This window comes from Rasamsonia byssochlamydoides (assembly GCF_041956645.1).
Source record: "Rasamsonia byssochlamydoides strain NRRL 3658 unplaced genomic scaffold VTN77scaffold_89, whole genome shotgun sequence".
Taxonomy (NCBI): domain Eukaryota; kingdom Fungi; phylum Ascomycota; class Eurotiomycetes; order Eurotiales; family Trichocomaceae; genus Rasamsonia; species Rasamsonia byssochlamydoides.
In genome coordinates this window covers 89,999-114,930 of record NW_027192472.1, presented here as the reverse complement: position 1 = coordinate 114,930, position 24,932 = coordinate 89,999, and the positions used below count along the sequence as shown (strand labels likewise).

The window sequence follows — 24,932 nt, the reverse complement described above, 5'->3', positions numbered from 1 at the left end:
CCCCCTCTCCCCTCTGCCCAACCGGTAATAAAATGAATTTATTACTGTCGGAAATTAGAGGCTGCAAGACGAGAGAGATAGGAGCAGGCAGGTCTAGGCAAACACCGAGTTTCTGTCTGGTGACGTCTGGTGACAGAGGAAGAAATGCGGTGAGGAGTGTGTTCCGGTTACATGGGTCGACACAGAATTATTGAAACTTGAAGAGCTGTCATCACAATGAAAGTGGGCCGCATTCCAGCGTCTGAGAAGCTCGGTTCCTGGCAATTCACGAATCACAGGAGGACGTGGCCAGACTGCGGTTGACCGTTAGCCCCTTACGCGGCAGGAGGAGTTCGATTCGTCAGCCTGACGGTCGACATATTGTTGAGTACCGAGTCTCCTGGCCGGGGTAATACTATTGCTGAACCTGTGATGTCGGCGGTTATGCTTAATCGCCCTCCCACATTCCAGAGGCTCCTTTGAGAGTCAATAATGATCACCACTTGGCCCTCCGCAGGCCATTTTATTTTCCGGACCTTCCCTTTCGGGTTGGGCCCCCACGAGATGTACATACATACATGTACATACATACATCATGAACGTCTCTGCGCCGAAAGAGGGATTGTCGACCATTGTCATGCACAGAAGAAATTAATTACGTATGCTTCGCAGGGTCACTCTGCATAGACTATCCCACGCTTTCATGTCGCCTTTTGGACTCCGCTACGCCTGGCGTATTTTCAAATTTTGTTGCAAGACTCGGTCCATCTGACTTTTTTTCAAGTCGTTGTCTGTCCCACGGAAAGAACCATACGGACCGAACGGAGACGACGTTCCGGATATCCGTACCGTTGTACAGAGACTGCTTAGCCGTGTCCATTACCACAAAAATGACATCCCAGGCTGTAGCGGCGTGGACGACTGTCGGAGCAAAGCGTGCAAAGGGGGATGGATAAAGGAGACAAGAGATCGTCTGCATTTCGTCATTGGCCGGAAGTGTGAAAAGGTGGGCGAAAAGCCCCGATCAGTGTCGCGCCAGACCAGGGCAAGGTTCACCAAAGGGACGCAATCATTTTTGGGGTTGTCAGTCCTCACATCCCGAGGAGTTTGCTAACTCCTAGGGATCCTTCACTCTGGGTAGCCTAAGTAAATAGCGTCGTCGCTGGTGGGGACTTTGGGCTTAGGTCAAAACGCCGCTGGAGATCTTGAACAGCCACGCGAGTCAGCAAGGATCTGGAATGATTAGCCTCGTGTGATGCGGTTGTTCACAGTATCAAACTAGTCGTCCTGATACCTGATAGGCCGTCAGGAGGTAATAGCGCCAGCCTCCTCGAAGGGGTCTGCTGCGCCGCATCATAATTCTTAGTCGCAGAGTGACCCACAGCTGGGCAGCAAAAAAGGGCGACGCGGATCAGCTGCCCTCGTTATTGGGATTTGGTTGCTTTGGGAGACTAGCTGATCAAAGACGTCATCGGTGATCACAGTGATTCCCAACGGTTTGACAGTCAGCCAATGCTTGCCAGGTTTTGGCGAGGCTGATTAATACCGTACCTCACGTAACTATCGCATCTCTCGTCGAGCATCCCCACACTGTATGGTCCCGCTCACCAAGTATTCCTTCTGATCGCCACATCCTCCGTATAATCAAACAATTCAGCGGTGTCGTTCTGATCTCCGACAGGGGTTTGGTTGTGTTGTGGAGGGAGTCGGTGACTTCTCCGTACCGTGCTCGTGAAGGGGCGAAACCGCGAGACGATTTACCAGTTAGGTAGGTACGTGCGAAGGTTGCAGGAGCAGCGCAAGTCACGCCACGCATTGCATTGCATTGCTGTCCGGAGTACGAGCAGTTACAACTTACTGCATACAATCCACCCCCACAGTACAGAGGTTACAGCTACGCCACTTTCATAATACGGAGTGCATAGCCTCTGTATTCTGTGCTATTTCGGTCCCGACAGTTCGGAACGCTTTCTGCAACCCGACGCTGATCCTGGGATGTGTCATGAATGACAACTTCAGGCAGCATGTACGGCGCCTTCTGTACTGAGCACGCATGTAAGTCCTGTACCACAGCCCTTACAGGAAAGACTAGAGTTTCTGACCCAGTCAGAATCAGTAGTTCTTCAACGCCTACAAGCCTCAATGAGCGCGCAATGGACTCGCAAATCTGCGTGACTGTTCCAGATCCCTGCCAAAGCTGCAGACAACAAGATCATCACGAGCTCTATTTGACTGATGGATGGCGATGGATGATTTGCCTGGCAAAGAAGGGCCTCGCGTGCTTCACTAGTAGCCTTGGTTTCAGCCTCTTTGGCTACTAGTTAGGAATCTGTCATCCAGGGCATCCGGCATTTTGATTCTGACTGACGCTACGGAGGGCTGACGTCTTACTACATCGTAAGTCCGGTTGCCTTTTTTACGAACCGTTCGCCGATGTAAATGAATTTGTTGGAGTATTACCCGATGGACTGTTTGCCTGTTTACCCTTTTTTGCCCTTTGGCCCGATAGTCCGATTCGGATCCTACAGTCCTGCGGCCCGAAACCTTACACCGCTCTCTCAAAAGTTCAACGCGGATGTCTGTCATCGTCACTGTGTTACCAACCAGGATGAAATAAATGAATATAGCACACATGTCAAACACTGCCAGAATACTCCGTGCTAATCCCCCACTTTGCAGGTTGTCATCAGCTCACTGGAACCAGGTAGTAGTCAGGCAGCGACTTTCGAGGTCAGATGATTCAAACAGTCGGCAGTCAGCTAACTATCGGTCAGGGGTTTTAGGTATCGTTTTTGTTGTCGAATTCATGTCCTGCTCATCCGACTGGAGGGGTAAGTACTTTGTACATGAGAATACTACATGACGAACAGCCAACGCTGTGACTCAATTTTCTATTGGGCAAGCTTCAAACTTGACAGCAACGGTGCCACATGACCACCTCAACTACCGCACAGCCGAACAGTAGATTCCTAGACAATAACCAATCCGTTTTGATTGAATCCGGCTCGTGTTGCCCAATCCATCCCAAACAAACCTACGTTCACATAGCTCTGGGCGATCACATTGTTTCCTGTTGAGGCGGTGTTCGATTGCTCTGGGTTATCATGACGCTGTGAGACGGGGGAGAATGAAAGCAACACAGAGAAGGAAAGAGAAATAAATGGAAAACTATTACACAACCTTAGGTGTTACATACAACAAGAATAATTAATATCTTGTCCGGTTTACTATCATTTGTTTTCACATTGGCCCGATTGTTTCCTCCGTATAAACTTCACAGTATTAATAAACTTCGTCCGTAATAGATAGAATCCACAAGGCTGCCAAGGCAACGACAACGTGTATCGACTGATCTCATCCTCTCGGCTCTGTAACTTGTAGATGGACCATGCTGACGGAAATACTCCGTGCGACGTGATATCTCGAGGTAAACAATATGATTACAGACGTGTCGCCGTCCACTTTTGACTATGAAGTCATCGGGGTCCTTTGCACCCCTGCTTTTCAGCTGATCAACCGGGGTTGACAGGTCTATTATCGTCATACCACAGCCGCGCACCCTTGGTATATGATTTTAGAGCCATAAATTGTCTATTAATACTCCGTGTTCGGTACCAGGGAACGCACACCCGGTCCCGGGGAAACGCTTCGGGGAAGTTTGTGGCTGGTGTGACTGGTAACTGACATAGATTCCCCCGGACAAATGAGCGTGCTGGATGGGCCTGGCGAGAAAAAGGGTCGTGTCTCATCATCACCGCCTACAGAGTAGCCTGTTTTTAGTGTAGCGCTATCTCAGCCTACACCACGGGCGGAAGACTTTTCCACCCCGTCTGGGCGCTCCGGAACCCTCCCGGAGAGTGGGGTTAGTAGTTGCCCTGAAAGTCAGGGGAAAAATCGAAAAAGAGTGACCGCTCATTTCCCATTCACGGAAAAACACCCCCAAAAAATGATAATAATATCCCAGTTGACTTTATTTAGTCGACCGCCGGTTCAGAACAGTCTCTCGCCGGCGTTCCGCCTTTTAGGGATCCAGATAAAACGTTCCGGACGGATCAGGTGATACCCAATCCAACAATTCGGATTTGGTTTTCCCTTCTTCCATCGGCGAGGATGATGATCGTTCACAAATCCTAATTCCCGCTCTTCCTTAATGGAAGGAAGGTCTGGCCAATTGGAAGTTGGATAACTTGATCCTTAGTTTGCCACTCGCAGATAAACGAACCTTCGACGCCGGAAAATAATGAAAGTTCTGGAAGCGCCTCCGCTGTCCGCTCTGAGTCAGTGAGTGTCTGAGATGGACCTCATCACGTACGGAGTATAAGGTATAGAAGAAGTATTACGGGTTAGTTACAGACTTGTATTCCTACAGAACCGACAACGCGACCAGATTGCTATCCTCGTGCCTTTAACTCCACCCTAATTTGCAATAAAAATTTGACTTGTTAGACTGATGTTGGTTGTTTTGAAAGGCAAGACTTCCTCGCACCTAGGATGCGCATCCTAGACAGAATCTTGGTTATCTTTACAGCAAGGACATCATAATCTAGCTAGCACATCTGGGTCCTACTGTTTCCCAGACTTTTGGCAAGTACTCCGTACTCCGTATTATTGCCCTACTGAGGGGCGTAAGGCCTGTGACCCCACTTGATATTCGTAACTATTTTACTCCGTATGTATGTACGTTTGTACTCCGTATATAGCGTACATACCCATGCAGCAGGGCTGGCGTAGTTCCGCGATATTATTAATATTATTACTACGATTGATGGACTCGTGACTCGCCCCCTCAGATTGGGTCGTGTTCTAGAAACCGAGGAGGATGCTGCACAATGGGCCCGTCTTATTTATATCTGCAAGTCATATGATGAGAGCTGGACCCGGCCCGCCGGAACTGGGCTTCCTGTAAACAGTTACAACTTACGACACCTCGAGACGGTCTACGAAGTAGTCTACCTCCAGAGTACTCCGTACGGAATACGGAGTAATAATCTCGGGTAATGGATGTTGAATAAGGGGTTTTATCTTTTCATTTTTTTTGTATGTAATAAAAAATTTATTCTCTCAACAAAAGCCTCTGTAGTGTAATGGCTTATCACATCGGATTCTGATTTCAATAATCCCGAATTCCGATAATCCTGGTTCGATTCCAGGCAGGGGCTGATATTTTATTTTTTTTCTATATAGCAAAGCAGCACCGCTAGAAAGCCTCTAATTTTTTTTCTTTGCATATACGAACTCTGTTCTCCGTTCAAAGAAATGATACCCCGTGAGACCAAAGATGGTGGGAGGTCCACAAAGGACATTATTAGTATAAAAAACGCACGTCGTGCCTGTTGCTTTCTCCAGAACGAGGACTTCGAAATTAGCAGCCGCAATTTCCCGACCTAGAACTGTTCCTTTTTGATATAGCCATGAAACTACTCCGTACATGAATTGACGTGCTGAAAAGAATGGAGGAGATGTGAACTGGCATAGCAAAAAGATGCAAACCACGTGACTACACCTGCATTTCACGTGATTTGACTTTCATCCATCCTAGCTAGGTAGGTACTAGGTAATAATCAGAACCAGCTATTCATATCTTTTCCAATTGCTATTTTTCAATAATGCGCGAAGATTGAGGCGACATGAGACCCTTGCCTGAAATGCCTATTGTTTACTGAGCCATTGTGGCCGCCTGTTTGTCTGCGATGACCAGCTAACTGATGCAACAATGGCAAAACCTCAGACGACCCTATTACCCTTTCTCTATCCTTTCCTCAGCGGGCCCCGCTGCTCGAGATGCATCACCCAGAAAGCAGCTGGCAACCCCTTTCGATACAGTCGATGGCAGAGTACCACAAGCAACTTCAAATCCAACGCATCTGAACCGGCGGCGCAATCCTCCCCAGATCTTTCGCACCTCAACCCGTCACCCGACGACTACTCCCGTTTCATATTTCAAGACAAATGCTCCCTAACTGTGGTTGCTGGCTCTGGAGGAAACGGCTGTGTCTCCTTTCTACGGGAAAAGTATATCGAGGAAGGTCCTCCGAACGGCGGTGATGGCGGTAGCGGAGGTAGCGTCTACATCCAAGCCGTTGAGGGTCTCACGAGTTTGCATAAACTGGCACGTCGAGGAGTCATCCGAGCTGGCCGGGGGAGGAATGGACAAGGGAAGAGTAAAGGTGGGAAACGGGGCCATGATGTTCTGATACAGGTCCCGGTTGGAACTGTGGTCCGGGAGGTGGGGAGATACGACCCCGTGGAGGAAGCAGAACACAAGTTCAAGATGTTGAGAGGGGAAATGGATGAAGATAATGCATTACAGGCTCTCTCATTTCAACGGGAGCGCTGGGTGCTCTACCCTGGGTCGCCGCCGTCAGACTTCTACACAATGCCCTTTCCACCGCTACCTCCACCCCGAAGGTCCAATTTAGCCGCGATGGAGCCAAAAGCGCCTATTTATTTAGACTTATCCAAACACATGGACAAGCCAATGCTCCTCCTAGCCGGTGCGGTTGGAGGCTATGGCAACCCACATTTTGTGTCGCGCTCTATCGGGCGACCGAGATTCGCAACGAAGGGCGAAGGAGGCACGACGCTGCACTTGGAATTGGAGCTGAAATTACTTGCTGATGTTGGGCTGGTCGGATTTCCGAACGCAGGGAAGAGCACCCTGCTCCGGTCGTTGACCAACAGCCGCACGCGAATTGGGGATTGGGAATTCACCACTCTGACGCCGAATATCGGTACCGTGGTGATCGATAATTTCAAAGGAAGACCCCTTGTCGAATCATCGAATAAAAAGGCACAGCGCACCAATTTCACCATAGCTGACATACCCGGTCTTGTTGAAGATGCCCATTTGGATCGTGGCCTCGGATTAGGTTTCCTTCGACACATTGAGCGGGCACGGATACTGGGTTTCGTGATTGATCTCAGCATGGGAGATCCGGTTCAGACTCTGAAGCAGCTGTGGCATGAGCTAGGTGAATATGACCGGATGCGCGATGCGAAGCCCGACGACGACGCGCAGCGTGATCTCATTTCCTGGACTCCATTCGGAAATGGACCAACTGCGGTGCATATTGACGGAGAAAGCGACTCAGAATCGCCAATTACGCCAGGGATAACCCATCCTAAGAGTTCGTTGCCCCCTCTCACGCTGCCACCGATTTACACCAAACCCTGGTTCGTGGTCGCTACGAAAGCAGATTTACCGGACACTCAGGAGAACTTCCGGGCCCTGCAGGCCTATCTTTCAGACCTGCAGAATGGCGTCATCGAGCACCCTAGTGGTCATAAAGACGGATTTAGGGAGCGCCTCTGTGCCATTCCCGTTAGTGCTTTGAGAGCCGAGGGAGTCGATAAGATTCCACACCTAGTCATGAGCTTCCTGGAAGGAAGTTGAACTATTACAGTACCCTTCTTCTACATCATGAGCCTTACTTGTACTTTTATAAGAGCAAGGGATTTTCCAAGACATGGAAAACGGGACATACATGTACGAGATGATGACGACGAGTTTCACTGCCAGATACCACCCCTTTCAATTTCGATTTGACAGAATTATGTATTATAGATAATTATCTTCTATGGTATAAGCCATAACGGAGGCTTTATTTGCGAATATTTGCATAGTTGGAGTGAAAGATTCCATTTTATAGAGATATAGTACCCAACGTAGAATTTGTAGCATGTGACTATTAAATTATTCGAAGCCAGGTAGGTCAGGTGAACTGTAGACACATTCGAAGCAGATAAGGAGATTAATGGCAATGCCTCAGTCGAAGATCGATCAAACGATAAGATAAGATGGGTCAAGCGAGAGTTTTTCACTGTCGTATGATTGGCAACCAGCGTTGTTGATTCGCATGGGGCCGCTTCCTTGACAACATATGACGTGAACCGAACTCCACGCGTCAACCCAGCAAAGCTTCTGAGGAATCCAGCAACCCCGCAACAAATTTGACAAAGTGTCCACCATTTGATTTAATGAGGGATCTTGTCTCACCACACTTCCTCTCGATGGTCTGTACTTTTCTCTGTATCGTTTTCCCTTCACCCGCTTAGGCTGCACATGCCATGCAAGACCTCGTAGATTCTCTTCTCGAGGCCATCCACAATCCCTCACCCACCGATCCTATCCAAGAATGCTTCAACCATGATTCCGACAAGCTTCGCACGCTCCTCCGGGACGATCCCGATGCTGCTCTGCGCGTGGCCGACGCGAAACTACGCGAGTTCCCGTTCAAGGATGTGAAGGATTGCTGGCGTCGGCTATACACGGACGCGAGTCTCGTGAAAGCATGTCTTTTGATCCGCGAAGGCCTCTTCCAGCAAGATGGAAATAATCAGGAAAAGCAAGCTTGTGAGAATGGTACAAGACAGCCCACAATCGATCCCCAGGCTCCATGGCTGGAGTCTGTGGTTCGCTACCTCGATATGGCCTTGATCATGACAGGAGCTCCGTGGCGCGAATCAGATATTGAGTCTCTTTTCTCCGCTCTACAGGCATCAACAGCGTCACCTAGAGACATAACTTCAGACCCGGACTCGAACGATGCTGAGGCGAGAGGCCATCCCGCAAAGCGGAGAAAGTTGTCTCCCCCGTTATTCCCTCCGGAAGCAGGTCCTGTCCCAGAACTGAAACACCCCATTCCCCGGGTCTCCGCCCCCTCCTTCGACGCGATCGAGCATCACATTCAGATTGTCCGCACGCCGTTGGTGATTACGGATGCTGTGGATCATTGGCCGGCGTTGTCTACGAGATCGTGGGCATCAAGGGACTATTGGTTTCAACGAACCTTCGACGGCAGGAGACTCGTGCCAGTGGAGATTGGGAGGTCGTATACCGATGAGGGATGGGGTCAGCGCATCATGCCTTTCAAAGAGTTTGTGGAACAGTATCTTTGGAGGTCGGAGTCGGACAGCCACAAGAATGCAGAGGAGTCGCATGACGATTCCTGCCAAACAGGCTACATGGCGCAGCACGATCTCCTCACTCAGATTCCAGCGCTGCGGAAGGATATATGTGTCCCAGACTACTGCTACATTGATCCGCCAGGTCCTGAAGTCGGCACCCCGGTGTACGAGAAAAAGCGACGTGAACGAGAGGCCGCCCAGGCCAAAGCGTCATCTTCCTCGCCATCAGCATCGAGAAAGATCAATGTCAGTATAGACGATCACAGTGATAATCTTCGGGAACTGTCCTCCAAGGCCAATCACGCAGGAAATTCGTCGGACCAGGATTCAGATCTCGGTGTCCCTAAAGACCCCATAATCAATACCTGGATCGGACCATCTTGGACCATATCCCCTCTCCACCATGACCCCTACCATAATATCCTGGTGCAGGTGGTGGGTGCTAAGTACATTCGCCTCTACTCGCCGCATACGCCGGCGTCACAGATCCATCCGCGTGGGATGGAAACAGTCAATCCAGGTGCCAGTAATGGAGATAATAGGGTTTCTTCGGAGTCCGCTGATCATCCCGACGATCACCAGCAGCAGCAGCAGCTAATCGACATGTCCAACACGTCGCAGGTCGATCTCGCCGCGATCGAGCTCTCGCCTGCCGAGTCTGAACTGTGGGAGTCCATGTGGCCGGGGTTTTCGAAGGCCGAATACGTCGAAACGATCCTGAAGGAAGGAGAATGTCTGTATATCCCCGTTGGCTGGTGGCATTACGTGCGTGGGGTGAAGGCCGGTATCAGCGTCAGCTTCTGGTGGGGATGATCGGCATTATCAGTATGATTTATGGATTATCTCTCGTAACGAATTTGCTGAAATAGAAAAGAGAACCCGAAAAGCACGTTGCAACCATGCGATTATTGTGCTGCCGTTCTGATGACGATGACGATGATGATCAAGTACCTAGCGAGATTATGTACATATGTAGTCTTTAGCTATCATATCAGGTTAATCAATAAGTGATGTGCAAGAGTGAGCATCTAGAGCTGCCAGTTGTGCTGACTGCTGCAGTCTTGGTCGCTCTGATTATTTATTATCATGATTCTTATTAGCTACCAAGTCTGTAGCTACAGAGTATATCAAATATATTAAATAAATAAATACTGCTTCTTTGGCTGTCACTGTTGTTGACGTTTCGTTGAACGGTACCTGCTCCCCGAGTCCCCCTTCTTAGTCATACGGGTGGCGCAGGCGTTATCACATCCGATAAATAAATTAATTTGGTACAGCTCCGAAGAGCACCTACCAAGCTGACCACAACCCTACCGCGGCGCCCACCCAGTTCTTCCTCTTCTCCTAGTATTGCCATTATTTTTATTGTCTTCTTTATTATATAGAGCCAAATCATCATGGCAGGAAAGAAAGGGGGAGAGAACGCCAAGAAGGCGGCGGGAAACGCTCGAGTAAGTTGATCGACCGTCGATAAATTATTACCCCACCCCCGCAGTCAACAATGCAGCCAGCACAGGGAAATTTCCTCTGTTATTGACTTGGACCATTTGTTATCGTCTTTTTTTAAGACTTCGACTGACTTTATGTGCTATGATATAGAAAGCGGAGGCCGCAGCTCAGAAAGCAGCCGCGGCGGAGGCGAAGAGGGCGGCTGAAGAAGACAAGCTATGGGAGCAGGGCGCCAAGTCGAATGCGAAGAAGTGAGTTGTCACAGTTACGAGTATGGCTGTCTTTTATCATTACTAACGACACTTTTTTTCCAGAGAAGCAGAAGCAGCAAAGAAAGCCGAAGCCGCTCGCAGAAAGGCTGAGCGTGAGGCCCTCCTCGCCGCCGAAGAAGCATCCCTCCCCTCCAAGGCCAAGGGCGCCGGAGCCAAGAAGGCAGAGAAGAAGACCCGCGGGACGCTGGACCTGTCACAGCTAGACGGCGACAGCGGCGGCAGCAGCAAGAAAGCCGCGACGCTCAACGCATCCGGCATCGAAAACGCCCTCGACGCACTCTCCCTAGCAACCGGCACCGATACGACCAAGGTCGACCGGCACCCAGAGCGGCGGTACAAGGCGGCGTACGCGGCGTTCGAGGCGCGGCGCCTCCCGGAGATCGAGAAGGAGCACCCGGGCCTGCGCAAGCAGCAGCGGATCGAGATCTGCAAGAAGGAGTTCGAGAAGAGCGAGGAGAACCCGTTCAACCAGGTGCATGTGCGGTATGACGCGACCAAGGAGGAGATTGCGCAGGTGAAGGAGCAGGAGAAGAGGAAGATTGAGGCGAGGTTGGCGGCGAAATAGGCGACAGTCATCCTGCTGGATGATGCGATATGATATACGATTCTGGGTGGAGAATCCTTTCCTCCTGCGTGAGCAGGCAGGAGGAAGACGGCGACAACGAAAACGACAACGAGAAAAGAGGTTATTACCTACGACATACCTCTACCTACCTAGGTACCTACCTACCCTACCTTCCTACTCTCAGCCATCTTCCACATCTCAATACGAATCTCATTGTGAGAACCACGCACATACACATACACATATATGGCAACAACAATGACCTGACCTGACACCTCACCTCACCTCACACACTATACGCTATGTAATTAATGACAGGATTTTCGGACTGGACTGGATTGGCTTGGTTTTTGGTCAATCAAACCCGACTGATTTGACTCGGTGCGCCACGCCAATGTGCCTGGACTGGAAGCACAGCACAGACAAGCGAAAACTTTCTTCTCTACCGATCGATATAGAAAAGTAGACCCTTGATCTTCTAAGAAAATAAAAGACTCTACCTAGGCAACTCACTGTCGGATGAATTGAGAATTCACAGAGAAATGAATCTATACCTAGGTATATCTATCATCTATCATCTATCATCTCTCTGTGTGTGTGCATGCATGTGTCTGTCTGTGTCTGCAAAGTCCCTCAAGCGAAAATATCCATCCACTATTATACCGAAATTCGTGTAATAACATTATATTATACGTTATCGACTTCCATTCCACATTTTAGCTGAGAATTTAATAGTATTAAAAAGAAAAAAAACAGTATAAATGGATATAATAGATAGCTACCTAATTATTTAATGAAATTTTTTAAAAGAAGACAAGTGATAAATAATAATAAATGGTTAATTAGATGTTGTGGTTGAAGAGTATCTAGGTATGTACATACACATACCTAGGTAGGAATACAGACAAATAAAGCGGAGAGGAGATGTATAAAAATATATATATATTTTCGGGGTTATATAATCGCCTACCTTTATTTATTACCAAATACACCATAACCAAAGCAATTTTTTCCCCCTTCATCTGGTAATCACTTGTACTTTTCCCTTTTTTCTCTCCCCCTGTAATGTAAAAAACAGGGGTATTTATTATATATAAGTTCGTGGAGCGTTGAACAATTAATCAGAAAATTCAAACTTTCGCGGGAAAATAAATGGCTCGGCTCGGTGGTTGTGGATATCAGTATCTATTTTTCATCGTTGGTTTGAACTGGAACAAAAATTTATTATTTTATCCATTTCTTTTTTCACTGCATTTCGCTTCGCAAATACGTATGGTATATATGTATATATGCATATGTATATCAAGTGTACTGCAGGGCAGTGCAGTATAGAGTACAAGGCAAGATCCGCATGTCATGCCATTTCATATCAGTCAGTCAGTCAATCAGTCAAGCAATCCTTCCGGTAGAAAAAAAAAAGGCCACAACGCCTGAAATCCCAGAATACCTATCGGGTATTACCACTTCCGAAGTCAACCAGTTATCTAAGGAAGAAGCTTCGTCAAGTCGACTACTACTGGTACGGCTGCTTCACGAATGCCCGCACGTCCCAGACGAAGACTCGCTCATCCCACCCCACACTGGCACACCATCCCTCCGCCCCGAATAGACACCAGTCGACGCCCGTGACGAACTCCGTGTGGTGCCCCATGCGGCCGAGTTCTTCGCCCAGGACGGGACCCGTCGGTCCCGCGCGCATCAGGTCGCCATCTCCCGGGACGGTGTCAGACCGGTCGTTCCACACGCGGCACGTCATGTCGTAGCTGGCGGTGAGCAGGAGGTTGGACAGGTGCGGAGACCAGGCCAGCTTGCGGATTGCATAGTCGTGTCCCAGCATCACGGACAACGGACCCTGCTGCGGCGCGCGGATGTCAAATGTCCGCAAGGTGCGGTCAACACCGGCGGTCGCCACCACCGATTGCCGGTACTTGTTCCAGTCGTGGGTAAGACACTCTGCTGGCGGAGCGGCGGCGGGCTGCGGCGCCATGCCCGGCTTCATCGGCACGAGCGTGGATGCAGGACCGTGGATGGGGATCTGAACGGTGAGATGGTTCGAGGCGGAGGCTGGCGTACGGAGGTCGAAGATGCGCACGTGGGAATCGGACGTGACGCAGGAGAGGATGTCGGGAGAGTGAGGGGAGAAAGCCGCCGAATACGTGCAGGTGTGTGTGGGCAGGGTGAGGAGGGATTGCGGTCGCTGTGGCGACCACACCTTCACGGTGCCGTCCCAGCTGCTGGAGCAGAAACGGTCCTTGGCCACGAGGTTCCAATGCACGGCGAAGACCTCGCGGTTGTGTTCTCGCCAGGCCTGCACGGGGAACTCGTCGACCGAGCTGTCAAACAGTTTGATGCTGCCGTCGCCGGAGGCCACGAGGACCTGGTTCTCGTGGATTTCCGACCATGCGAGGTCATAGAGGGCATCTTGTGTGGTGTAACTAGATGATTGAAATATCAGTCAGATGCGCACATAAAAAGAAGGCGAAGTATATCTTCCTACTGCGGGGTAGCGGGGAAGACTGCATGCGACATACAATTTCAACGGCACAATCCCATTCGGGGTCAATTCCAGCACATAAAGACGGCCATTTCCCACGAGGCCAAAATTAGCCGATGCGGCGACCGCCAGGCGGCTGTCGAAATAGGGCGAGTACTTGACGGCGGATCCGTTGAAGCCCTCGGTGCGGAACTGGAGCATGTTGCCGGGAGAAGAGAAAGAGAGGTGGAGAAGGAGAGCACGCGTATGAGGGACACACCGGGGTTATCAGGGAGGATGGTAATGAAGGGTCAGAAAAGTCATGTCATGATGCTGAGAGGATCCTTTCTGGCGCTGTCATTGTCTGCATTTGGCGAGGTTCTTGCAGACATGATAGTAATGAACGTGATACCGGGCCGTGGTTGAGGTGCACCGAGGTAGTCCGGGCGGTGTCTTTTTGCCGGTGTTACTACTCCGTAGAAAACGCCCCAGAAAACGTGACCTGTCATGTGACTCCTCTCATGGAGCACAAACTGGGACCTCCTTTCAACAAACAAGGCAAGGTGGCCGAGTGGTCCAAGGCGCACGGTTCAGGCTAACCTGAATTAGAAAGGTCGATTCACACGAATCGAACCTCCGTGTCTTCGAAAGGGGGCGTGGGTTCGAATCCCACCCTTGTCAAGGTTTTTTGCTTGATTTTTTTTATTTGGAACTGGCTTTAACTCGAAAGTCAGCTGTGTGAGGTGAATAGTTTTTTTTTTCTTCATGGTGGTTCCACCGCACTGTTCTCAGCAAAGAAAAGGGGAAGAAAGGAGAAAGTAGATTTATGGAGCTCAAGTCATGTCACATTGACATCATGCTGTGTGCAGTCATCACCTCGTAGCTTGCAGAGGTATAACCGATGAGCACGTTGTTGCTAGTTGATCATAACGAGATAAAGATTTCACAAGAAAACCATATATGACAGCATATATGTATACACCATGTCAGCAGCATGGACCACCCCTGCGAATAACTTCCTCCACCAACAAGTCTACCGACTCGGCGAAGAACGAGGCCTGACGGCCCAGCCGCCAGGGGCAGACCGTGATTTTCTCACCCTGACCTGGGGTCCCATTGTCTTCCGGACCACCTACGCCCCCGACTCAGACCGTCTCTTCCCATTGTTCCTGCGGGCGTTGAACGACGAGGTCCGCAAAAGCTTGCCCATTCTCGACGGGACGCCAGACCAACGGGCCATGCTGGAACGGACGTATGCTTCCAAGGTGTTCACCTCGTCCCTCCTTTATGCCAATGCCGATCAAGACACCGTCCGAGAGGCCTTCCGAGATTGGAAGCTCTCCCTGGACTTGCCGCGGATGAATCTGCCTGTGCGATTGAGGATGTGTCTGATGGTGGACGATGCGTGTCTGGCCGATTTCACCCGGGTTCTGGACACGTCGGCGTCGGTGGAAGGCCAGTCGGACTTTTCGGGCTGCCGCATCATCGCAATCGAGTCGCTGTATCCGCAGGAGCAGACCGACTTTTCACCGGGAGACAACCCGTCCTACCGGGGTTGGACGACAGTAACACTGTCGTCTCTCATGGAGGTGTACACTGGGCTTCAGCATCAGAGGCTTTCAGCTTTTTACCAGGATGGCCGAATATTTAAGGGGAGTGAGGAGTCCTAACATCCACCGGTCTAAGCAAGTAAAGAGAGAACGCTACTTGCAGACCGAAACCGGCCATCTCATCAGAGGTTGCCATTCTTGAGGCAGAACCGTCTGTATACCGAGAATCTCCCTGCGTGGAGTGCTTCCTATACACCAGTGGTCTGTGTATCCTGCCATGAGAGCGAAAAAATGGGCTAGCACCACGAGTGCCCGTGGTTGTCCGTCCAGGACGAGGTCAATGAACCGCGGCGGAACGATGGATGCGAACCCGATCAGCCGCAGCGACATCTGCTTCGACGACTCACCCGCGTCGATAGCGAGCTGGATCGCTCCAAGGTAGTTGAGAGCATGTTCGTACGCTTCGCGAATGTCATCGTTCCAGGCTTCACATTGGTCTCGAGGCAAGGCCCGCTCGAGCAGATGTGCAAACCTTTGGCGGTTGGCGTCCCGAAACACGGCCTGTGGGTCGATTGCAAAAGCTGAATCTTTGAACATTGTCATTGTCCTGTGCGCTTCCGCTTTGGGATCTGCTTTGGCCCTTTCCCAGACGGCAACGAAGGTCGGTGCGGCCGTACTAGCAATCTGAAGCCACTCTCTCGGTGGGGTGTACGGCTCTATCTTGCGTTCTTGCAGGGCGGCAAACACGAGGGACCGTACGAGGCAGGAAGTGAACCATACGGCATCCATATTGGACGAGTTGATATGGCAGACATCCTGGCGATGGCCTTTCAGCGCCGAATCCATGTAGTCGCGATGAGCATCGATCAGCTCCTTCGTCGGAGACTCGGATAATGCTAGATGGAGAGCAGCTAGAGAATAGATGACATCCAGGAGGGCAGTGTGCTGCAACGCCAGCTGGGGGACGTACTCCCTCCAGATCTGTGCCAGTTTCGGTTCCGTCGCGGTGGGCAGCGTCTGGCTGGTCTGCGTGGTGAAGTGATGGAACAGTCTGAGTTCGAGGAGATGCCTGGAACTTCTGGTCAACCTTCTGGCCTCAGACGGGCCGTCCTGCGAATGTACAGTCCTGTCATCGCCGGGGTTTCTAGGCTGTGGCTGAGACGAGGCTATCTGGACTGGTCTGAATCGATCATAGTCGCATGGGACATTGTGTCGTCGGCAGTGACCACATACCGGATGCACTTCATCACACTAGACCTGCTTAGCAGGAGTCCATGATATGCCAAGTTTAGGAGGATACAAGTGTGGCGAGATGATATCTGTCGATAGTAACTCACTTTAACACGTCGCAGACGACACAGCTGACAGCCCGTCCTCGACTTTTTGTGGTTTAGCCGTGGCGGTCTGGGGGGTGGGCGTTGCGCGCTTTCTCCATTCTTGCCCTCTGCGGTACATCCAGGGATAATATCTCTTTTTGGACCCATTTGAAGACAGGTAGTCACAGGGCTGGAGTTAGAGTCAGTCATCCTAGTGAGAAATCTTGCAGAAGTCTAGTCTGGATAAGGTGGATATCCAAATGAGATGCACACGGTTTCGTTTAGCAGTGTCCTCTTAGTCCTCCTTCGTGTAGATCTGACGGTCTGACAGTCAGCGAGGCTGAGCTCAGGCGCATCCCCATCTCGGTTTCGGGATCGCTTTAATTCCTCAAACGGGTAAGACATGTATTATGAGCCAATCAAAACACAAGAACTATATCTTCTGTTGTTAGCTTCCCTTGGCATACTCTAATCAAAAACGGTGATTGTCAGGCTGCGATATTGAGATACTACTCAGATTAAGGATATGAGATGAGATAGAATTAAAACAAGTATTGAAGGCTGGGTAAGGACTCACTCGTCGAATACCTATATAAAGAAGGCGATATTCCTAGCTAGGACGACTTCAAGATGAAATCGAAATCAACGAAACACATTCTCATTAACGACGCTCCTAACTGTTTTTTCGTCTTTCTATTTCTTTAGATTCTGTTTCGCTTTCTGAATATTCTGCATTTCTCCAGAATACTAGATTATACCTCTTTCTGTTCTGTGTTCTTTCTTTATCTTGCTTCATCAACCACAATGTCATCAACATTATCACTACCATCGACCCCCTCCAGCATCAGCACCGCCCAAGTAGCCCTCTACACCATCATCATCCTCCCCAGCTTGTACTGTCTCTTCCGGCACGGAAAGCGCGGGATCCTCGGATGGGGATATCTGATCATCTTCTGCACTGTTCGTATTGTCGCTGGTGGTATGGATTTGTCGAACAGCTCCTCCAACTCATCTTCGTCGTCGTCGTCGACTGGAGCCTTGATTGTGGATAATATTGGTCTTTCGCCGTTGATACTTGCTGCGGTATGGGTTTTGCATGAGGCGTGAGTGCTACCTATACCAACTATCTTACCGTATTCTATACCATACTACGTATGAAGTTTCTGGACCCATCTTGTTCCTCTTCTTCTCTCTTCTTGTTTATTTTTTTTATTTTTAATACTAACAGGTACCAGCCGCAACGCACGCTCCTCAATCACCAACCCCAAACACGAATGGGCGCGTATCCTGATCTTCCACATTTCCGTCAGCACGGCCTTGGCCCTCGTCGCCGTGGGCGTGTCCAACTTGGCCAACGCACATTCTTCTTCTGACTCATCTTCCGACTCCGGGTCGTCTACATTAAAGGCGGGGTTTGGCGTGTTGTTTCTCTGCTGGTTGGTGCTTAGCGTTTGGACATTGTTGTCTTTCCGGTCGTCGTCATCGTCAGCGTTGAAGAGTCGTGATCGTTACAACAAGAAGAACAACTTCGCGGATGGTACTACGGTTCGTCAAGTATCAGTCTCAAATATCTCCTTCTCTCTCCCTCTCCCCTTCTCAACTGGTCTATAATGAGTGATAGCGCATCTCACTGACAAGCATGGCCCACACAGCTCCTCTACTCCGTCCTTGTCTCCATCCCCCTAATCCTCCTCCGGGGAATCTACGGCGCAATCACCCTGTTTTCATCCAAACCTACATCATTCTCATCCGATCTGGCTGCCAACGTGTGCATGAGCGTGGTGCCGCAGTTGCTTGCGGCAGTCGTCTTTGCGGGCGCTGGCATCGTGACGAGGAATATGCATGCTGGATCAGGATCAAGATCAGCTTACTGCTCGACAGCGCGCGAGGATCCTTCGGAGAGAATCGAGCTTGCGAGGCGCGGTCAGGCAGATGTCTAGGTAGGTAGGAAGGATGCTGTGCGTTTGCGGATATGGTTGAATGAAGTTGGAAGTTGAAGAATGGGATGAGGATAGAGGATAGAGGGAGTTTGATGGATGACGGTGCTGGACGTGACAGTTTACATACTATAGATGTGATATTAGTGCTGCTTTTGATTTCTTGGTATATTAGTGCTATCATTATGCGGTTTAGACAGATAACCCATCACAGCGTGTTCATCATGTAACACCTATAGACAGTATAAGGCAACAACTTGGATTTTAATCTTTATCCACTTTATTCACCTCATGACCTTTATCTTGCTTATTTGCATCCCACACCGGCTCCCCATCATCATCAAACTCCGCCCACTGAAAGAACGAACACCCCTTCTTCCCCGGCGCATACCCCGCATAGCACATCCACATGTAGCGGCCCCGATTCTCGCGCTTCCGCTGCACGCACCGCAACACCGTCGGCATCCCGCATCGACACCGGGGCGTGTTGCGCGGATGCAGCGACTCGCGGTACCAGCGGTAGGTGATGTTGATGCGACGGTTGCCCGCGATCGGATGCGGAGAGATGGTCTGTACCGGCGGGATGGAGTGTTTCCATTCTTCTTGCATCTCGGCGTGCATCACTAGGAGGGAGTTGTGTGGGAGGTGGATAGAGATTTGGCCTTGGGCGTCGGCGATTGTGTCATTCAGCCTGCTCTTCTTGTTTTTCTTTTTCTTAACGGGGGACGGTGCTGATCGGTCGCGAATATTGCTGTCATCATCAGTATCATCATTACTATCATCATCGATGTCGTCTTGGGCAACCACTCTCCGCACTCGAAACTCTCTCGCCACCCCCAGACTCAAACTGCCAATAACCGCCCGGGGCCCGAGATACGTGAGCTGATCAGAATGGAACCCCACACTCTCCGCAGGACCCGTATAGCAGTTCACAAACGCCGCATTGGGCACCCACTCCCTGGGCGACTGGAACCGCAGCTTTTTGCCCCCCGGATAGTGCGTGCGGATGCGTTTCTGGATCTCCTCGTTGACTGCGTGCTGGACTTTCTCCGAGACGGCACGCATGCGCGGCGTGAGCTGGCGGACGTCCGTGCGATATGTCCCGTTGTAGACGTACTGCGAGGTCTGCTGCTCCTGGTCCTCGAGGCTGGACACGTAGAGGCTGCCCGTGTGCGGGCTCTGGACCGTGTTCTCGAACAGCTGGAAGGTGTGTCGCTTGAAAGTCTTGGATTCCTCGAGCAGTTCGACCAGGAGGGCGTTGGCCTCGTCGGGGGGTAGGAAGTTGTGGATGATGGAGCAGGGGGTGTGTCGGGCGATATCCTCCGGAGAGTAGAGATAGAGCGTTTTGCCTTTTTTCGTCAGTGGTTTTGACTCCGTAACCCCCTTTGTTGTTGATGATGATATCGGAAAAGAGGATAACAACGACGTCTGAATGCCAGCAAGCGTTGGAACAGCTGAAAAGGGGGTATTATCATTATTATTTTTAGTCTTGGTGTTTGGTGAAATGGCCAAAGATGTTCTCTTTTCCTTCCTCGGTGATGATTGTTTATTACGCCCTGCTTCCAACGCAGCAGACGCGGCTGCCACAGACCCATCATATGAGACCAGAATATCCAACAGGTCACTTTCGCTCATGTCCGGGAATAGCGATAGCAAAATGGCTAGCTTGACATCGGTTGACTCTTCCTCGTCATTACCATCTGATCTCTTCTCCTCCTGCTGACAGGAGGCCACATATCTGTTTTCGTCCGCGCTGCTCGTTTGAAGCTGCTGCGGTCCTTGTCCCTCCTTCAAAATATCAATATCAACATCCCCGTCAACGTCGACGCGTGACTCCGGACCAGAATAAGACTCAAAAAAGAGCCGTCGGCGTTTCCGGGCAACAAACTCATCCATGTCGTTTCGTTTCTTCTTTCTTTCTTGGAACCATTTCTTACTTATTTATTGCTCTTGACGATGTCTTGTACGGGAGGAAAAGGATAGTTCGAAGTCCGATGGCGACAATAATGGCGATGTTGATGCACGTGACTGACCAATGATTTGATTGTAGTCAAATTGACCAATCGGAGTCAGCGTCTAGGAACTGACTCGATACAATTATTTATAATTACCTCCATACGGCGCCATCAGGGGGGTTTTTTTTAAAAAAAAGTTAGATAACAGTTTTGATGATGACTACTTTATATACGTTTGTGATGGTGAATTAATGGTTGAAAAAAAAACCATCATAACCGTTGATCAACTGGTTTTCAAAACCCTTGTGTCCCGTATGGGGGATTATTTATCTCCATGTATGTACTCCGTACTCTGTACGGAGTATTATTGCCTAGGAGGTATTTTCACCAGTAGGAGGCTAAAATAGTTTTTTGACAGAGAGCTCAGAGAGATAATCCACATCCAGCAAGCCCGCCCTAGCCTCGGATCTGTCAGCACTTACGCAGTTTTTTCTTGGGATAGTCTTTGGGGTAGGTGATAATTAACGATGTTGCAACACCGACTGATGGAGGACCCTACTGTAGAAGCAAGTCGTAATCAACTCAGATAAAATATAGTTTAATCATCATTTGGTATTCTTGCATCACCATATTGTATGCTTGGTATCAAGGCTAGTTACAACATGTATTGCTGCCCCGAATCTCTTGGAGGACCTCGAATCCCCTGGCAGCATCCTGCCACGCAGACAGTCCCAGGCGGCGGCAGTAATGAATGGCTGTACTGCAGAGATGCGGTTAGGATCGCCTGCTCCTCCTCCTCCACGCCCAGCATTTTCTGCAACTGATTCATCAAGTTCTCAACCGTTCCATCCTGTGGAGCATCCGCGACTTGTCTTCCATCTTCATCCGGCGCCTCCGGCATCCTCACCTGAACCGACAATGCCCACTTCTCCCCTGGACGAAGCCTAGCGCAATAGGTTTCACCGATCACTGACTCGATGCAACATCCTATGCCAGGCGCAAGGTCCAATCTCAAATTTCTCACGACACCAGGCGCCAATCCTGTACGAAGCTGTGCCATCACACGGAGTATTTTGTTCATCAGAACAGCATCTTCGCATTGTGGAATAGTCGCTTTCATATCCGGATATATGTGCCATCCACAAGGGCCTTCTGAACCACCTAGGTCAAACCGATGATCAAGAGAAACGGTGTGGAACCCGACGGCCTCGTGGACTCTAGGTATCGATCGAGATTCCCGACGATCCGCAGTGATAAGAAAGATATGGGACAGAGAGTCTTTCGGAGGTCCTCGTACAAGCATATCTGACGCTCGAAGAATCGCTTTTTGAAGCCCGCAGCGGTTCCGGTTCCATACGCCAAACGCAAGATCTGGGAGTTTATCCAGGACCGCTTTCACGCCCATCAAATGGTACCAACCTAGTGGCAGCAGAACCCGTAAGCCCCCTTCTTCACTGTTATCGACACACGCAATAGAAAACCGGTCGTGTTCGGTCATTTCTGAAGCCAACAAGTAGGCGACGTTTGCGACGTGTTTCAACATGGTTGTCGACGATCTCTCCCTAGAGGGATGATAAAGTTAGTCAACATGTCAACACATCAACACTGCTAGGGCAACTAACATGATGTCAAGAATGACGACGATGTCCAGAGGTTCTAAAAACTCAGGGAGTATTCCTCCCTCCATGTCGACATCTGCCGTTATCTCAACGTTGACCCAGGTCAGAGTCTTTTCATTGTCGACCTCAGATCTCTCTGGCCACAGCTCCACGTGCACTCCAGTTATCGGAGCGGAACTGGGAGGTCTGAACGGTTTTCTGACATCGGAAGAATTTGGGTTTGAAATTGTGCCCAGTTGGAAAGTGCGAGTTGTGGTAGGATACGAAGTGGTGCCTAGACGGTTGAATCTGTCAGGCTCGTCGTCTGAGCTCTGGTTTCTAGATCTCGTGTCAAAGGCTCGAAAGAATTTAGATAGGATGCGTTGTCTGCGTTCAAGCTTGTCGTCATTGGCATGAGACCCGCTTTTGTGAATGGCAAACTAAAACACGCGGAGTGGTTAGCATCACGTCGTACGACAGGTTGTATTCGTGCATGACACATACCGGGGCAGATGCACCTTGAGTCCCGCTTTTCCCCTTTGTCACTGCTTGTGAGCCTGTGATACTGGCGCTACGAGTCTTGCGAACTTCCAACCGTTCATAACCAGCCTCCATGGGCGGCGTTATCGCTGTGGACGTTGTAGAGCTATTGGAGGCATATCTAGAGTTTGTCTTCATCGATGAACTTCTGCTCGGAACCTGAGGTGGAACTCTGGGATTCGCGTCGATGGTTGTCACCAAAGGCGGGATTGAGCTCTTGGAAATGCGAAGGGGTTTTGGGCACTGAATTGTCATAGTTGTGCTGGTGATGATAAAGGCAAGAAACGGCCTAGCTAGACATGCTCCCTCCCCTCGACTGGGTCCTGGTATTCAAGGTCGTTGTCTGTGCAGTCAGTACCTTTGGTGGAGGTCGAGGCGCGTGGAGGGTCAGAACGACTTTTCTTATGGTTGCTATTCCCTGCTCGTTTCCAGAACAGAAGATTGCGGTGCCTGGAACTCCAGAATTCGGAGCAGGCAACAGCGACAGCGAGGATACAGAAGAGAACCACAATGGGCACGATCACCAAGGACAGAATGAGGACAGTGGTTTTAAGATCGAACGAGTTCAAGGTCATGTCGATGGGTTGGCGGGGAATGTCCAAGATGCATTGGAGAAGAGAAGCAAGTTAATAGGATGTGTCCTGACTGACGATATTCACGACAACTTCTGAAGGATGCAACTGTCACTACTGCCATGAATTGGATGGAGAAACAAAGAGGGCGACCGCCTGCAGCCAGTCACATGCCACATAGGGAAGGCACACACCGGCACCTACCTACCTAATAAAATTGCGCTGTTCAAGGGAAGTTCTCAATGGAAATAGATGCTGTCATAACCCAACCTAATACACATACTATGGTGAAACTGTACGGGGGTATAACAAATGCAAAAAAAAAAAAAGGCAAGATAAAAGATAAAAGAGATCAGTCATATCACTCTTGAACCTTCTCTGTTGGAGGAATAATCTTCTCCTTCACGCTCGCTAGACTGGCCTCATCCAGATCAAGAAAACGTATCTAGAGAAAGATAGCCTGTCAGCTGACGTTGGATACTCAAAACTACCTTATGTAAGTAAGCAAACACTTACAGAGTCATCTCCCCCACGAGCGTTCCCGAATAGCATGGCATCCGACTGACTGGCCTCGATGCAGCTTTGCACTCTGTTGGCCCAGACGCCTTCCCAGTTCCATTCTCCGGGTAGTCGTGCCTGCGGGGTTCCCTTTTTCACGCTGCTGTCGGGCGTGGAAGCATCTGCCCCTTTCGACTCGCGCTTCACCCCTTTCACACTTCTTCTGTGTGCCCTCCATGCGTGCCACGCTCCGGGGTTCCCAGCCGCATCGAGGGGGAGGGAATCGAGGATGTTCTCATCATCGAATGTGGACCGAATATAATTCAGCAACGTCACGACCGAGACGGTCTTCTGGGTCTCCTGGTAGGGAGCCGCAGTAGGAGCAGGCGATACGCGGGAAGGGGTATCTTTTTGGGTGTTCGAGGCTTGTGATGGCGAAGTGGCATTGGCATCATCGTCCGCCTTCTTCTCCGGCGTAGACGGCGCGGCTGGGTCGCTCTGCGGATTGTCCCCAGCGTTGTCACCATCCCCAGCTGGCTTGCTGCTGGTCTCCGCAGAGTCGCCTCCCGCCTCACCAGAGTCACTTCCGCTCACACGTCTTGACGATGCTGCGGAATTTGCAGCCGTCCTTTGTGCCCTGCCGAACCAGTGCGGAAACCCATGTCGAAGGCTGAATCCACCCGGCGGTAACCTCTCCTCATCAGTCGCGCTGACGGGATCTTCATTCGAGGACCCGGTGGTGAAAGTGTAGGTCGTCAGCGGAACAATAAGCGGATGGAAGATATCGGTTGTGAAAGTGACGAGCGGTGGAAGATCGGGATACGAGGGGGGGAAGCGGATATGAAAGCGAAGGATGGCACCAGCGTAGGGTCCTGAAGAAAGATCCTGTCAGCTTATACGTAATTGCAAAGACAAGAGGCCTACCTACCACTCCGCACAAACAACACTCCAGTCCAGAAGGTCGGATCCCCAGGACTGTTAATGCTCACGTAGACTCCTGGCGGGGGAGCATGTTTCAGACTCGCACTGTCTGGTCATCAGTATGCCAATTGCTGAGCCACTTGCACGCAATTATGCAAGCAGTAATTCCGTTGGTTTTCAACGTACAATTCCAAAAAGAGTTGGTGTCTTCGTAAAGAAGGGATATTGGGAAGTTTGTGGGACGACATGATCGGAGGAAGCTTACTGAAGGAGGTTCCTTGGGAGGAAGCTATGAATTAAATTAATTATCCGCTGGTATCCCGCCTAGGCGGAAGCTCCGTACTCTGTACGGACTACAGTACGCGCTCACTGCATTCTGACCCACATAGTTGTATTACGG

The 24,932-nt window shown here is 50.3% G+C and overlaps 10 protein-coding genes and 2 non-coding genes across 12 annotated transcripts; 7 read left to right on the top strand and 5 right to left on the bottom strand.

Annotated features, from left to right (window-relative positions):
• Window positions 1-5,049: 5,049 nt before the first annotated feature.
• Window positions 5,050-5,138, top strand: VTN77DRAFT_t129. Its single transcript has one exon. It is a non-coding gene; the product is annotated as a tRNA-Gln (tRNA).
• A 554-nt stretch (window positions 5,139-5,692) lies between these two features.
• On the top strand, window positions 5,693-7,372 carry VTN77DRAFT_9439 (uncharacterized protein; the record flags this gene model as incomplete). Its single annotated transcript, XM_069426047.1, has 1 exon — window positions 5,693-7,372. The coding sequence occupies one exon, from the start codon at window positions 5,693-5,695 to the stop codon at window positions 7,370-7,372; it is 1,680 nt and encodes a 559-aa protein (XP_069273879.1).
• A 674-nt stretch (window positions 7,373-8,046) lies between these two features.
• On the top strand, window positions 8,047-9,699 carry VTN77DRAFT_9438 (uncharacterized protein; the record flags this gene model as incomplete). Its single annotated transcript, XM_069426046.1, has 1 exon — window positions 8,047-9,699. The coding sequence occupies one exon, from the start codon at window positions 8,047-8,049 to the stop codon at window positions 9,697-9,699; it is 1,653 nt and encodes a 550-aa protein (XP_069273878.1).
• Window positions 9,700-10,283: 584 nt separating this feature from the next.
• Window positions 10,284-11,172, top strand: VTN77DRAFT_9437 (uncharacterized protein; the record flags this gene model as incomplete). The annotated part of the gene is made up of 3 exons (XM_069426045.1): window positions 10,284-10,337; window positions 10,486-10,586; window positions 10,650-11,172. 3 exons carry the CDS (start codon window positions 10,284-10,286, stop codon window positions 11,170-11,172), a joined length of 678 nt encoding a protein of 225 aa, XP_069273877.1.
• Window positions 11,173-12,685: 1,513 nt separating this feature from the next.
• VTN77DRAFT_9436 (uncharacterized protein) lies at window positions 12,686-13,867 on the bottom strand (the record flags this gene model as incomplete). The annotated part of the gene is made up of 2 exons (XM_069426044.1): window positions 12,686-13,607; window positions 13,704-13,867. 2 exons carry the CDS (start codon window positions 13,865-13,867, stop codon window positions 12,686-12,688), a joined length of 1,086 nt encoding a protein of 361 aa, XP_069273876.1.
• A 335-nt stretch (window positions 13,868-14,202) lies between these two features.
• Window positions 14,203-14,326, top strand: VTN77DRAFT_t130. Its single transcript has one exon. It is a non-coding gene; the product is annotated as a tRNA-Leu (tRNA).
• Window positions 14,327-14,628: 302 nt separating this feature from the next.
• VTN77DRAFT_9435 (uncharacterized protein) lies at window positions 14,629-15,315 on the top strand (the record flags this gene model as incomplete). Its single annotated transcript, XM_069426043.1, has 1 exon — window positions 14,629-15,315. The coding sequence occupies one exon, from the start codon at window positions 14,629-14,631 to the stop codon at window positions 15,313-15,315; it is 687 nt and encodes a 228-aa protein (XP_069273875.1).
• Window positions 15,316-15,348: 33 nt separating this feature from the next.
• Window positions 15,349-16,721, bottom strand: VTN77DRAFT_9434 (uncharacterized protein; the record flags this gene model as incomplete). The annotated part of the gene is made up of 2 exons (XM_069426042.1): window positions 15,349-16,446; window positions 16,533-16,721. The coding sequence occupies 2 exons, from the start codon at window positions 16,719-16,721 to the stop codon at window positions 15,349-15,351; spliced, it is 1,287 nt and encodes a 428-aa protein (XP_069273874.1).
• A 594-nt stretch (window positions 16,722-17,315) lies between these two features.
• VTN77DRAFT_9433 (uncharacterized protein) lies at window positions 17,316-18,451 on the top strand (the record flags this gene model as incomplete). Its single annotated transcript, XM_069426041.1, has 3 exons — window positions 17,316-17,614; window positions 17,747-18,056; window positions 18,164-18,451. 3 exons carry the CDS (start codon window positions 17,316-17,318, stop codon window positions 18,449-18,451), a joined length of 897 nt encoding a protein of 298 aa, XP_069273873.1.
• Window positions 18,452-18,712: 261 nt separating this feature from the next.
• VTN77DRAFT_9432 (uncharacterized protein) lies at window positions 18,713-20,344 on the bottom strand (the record flags this gene model as incomplete). The annotated part of the gene is made up of 1 exon (XM_069426040.1): window positions 18,713-20,344. One exon carries the CDS (start codon window positions 20,342-20,344, stop codon window positions 18,713-18,715), a length of 1,632 nt encoding a protein of 543 aa, XP_069273872.1.
• A 714-nt stretch (window positions 20,345-21,058) lies between these two features.
• Window positions 21,059-22,796, bottom strand: VTN77DRAFT_9431 (uncharacterized protein; the record flags this gene model as incomplete). The annotated part of the gene is made up of 3 exons (XM_069426039.1): window positions 21,059-21,965; window positions 22,026-22,441; window positions 22,506-22,796. The coding sequence occupies 3 exons, from the start codon at window positions 22,794-22,796 to the stop codon at window positions 21,059-21,061; spliced, it is 1,614 nt and encodes a 537-aa protein (XP_069273871.1).
• A 678-nt stretch (window positions 22,797-23,474) lies between these two features.
• On the bottom strand, window positions 23,475-24,780 carry VTN77DRAFT_9430 (uncharacterized protein; the record flags this gene model as incomplete). Its single annotated transcript, XM_069426038.1, has 4 exons — window positions 23,475-23,558; window positions 23,630-24,483; window positions 24,540-24,637; window positions 24,719-24,780. 4 exons carry the CDS (start codon window positions 24,778-24,780, stop codon window positions 23,475-23,477), a joined length of 1,098 nt encoding a protein of 365 aa, XP_069273870.1.
• Window positions 24,781-24,932: the final 152 nt, after the last annotated feature.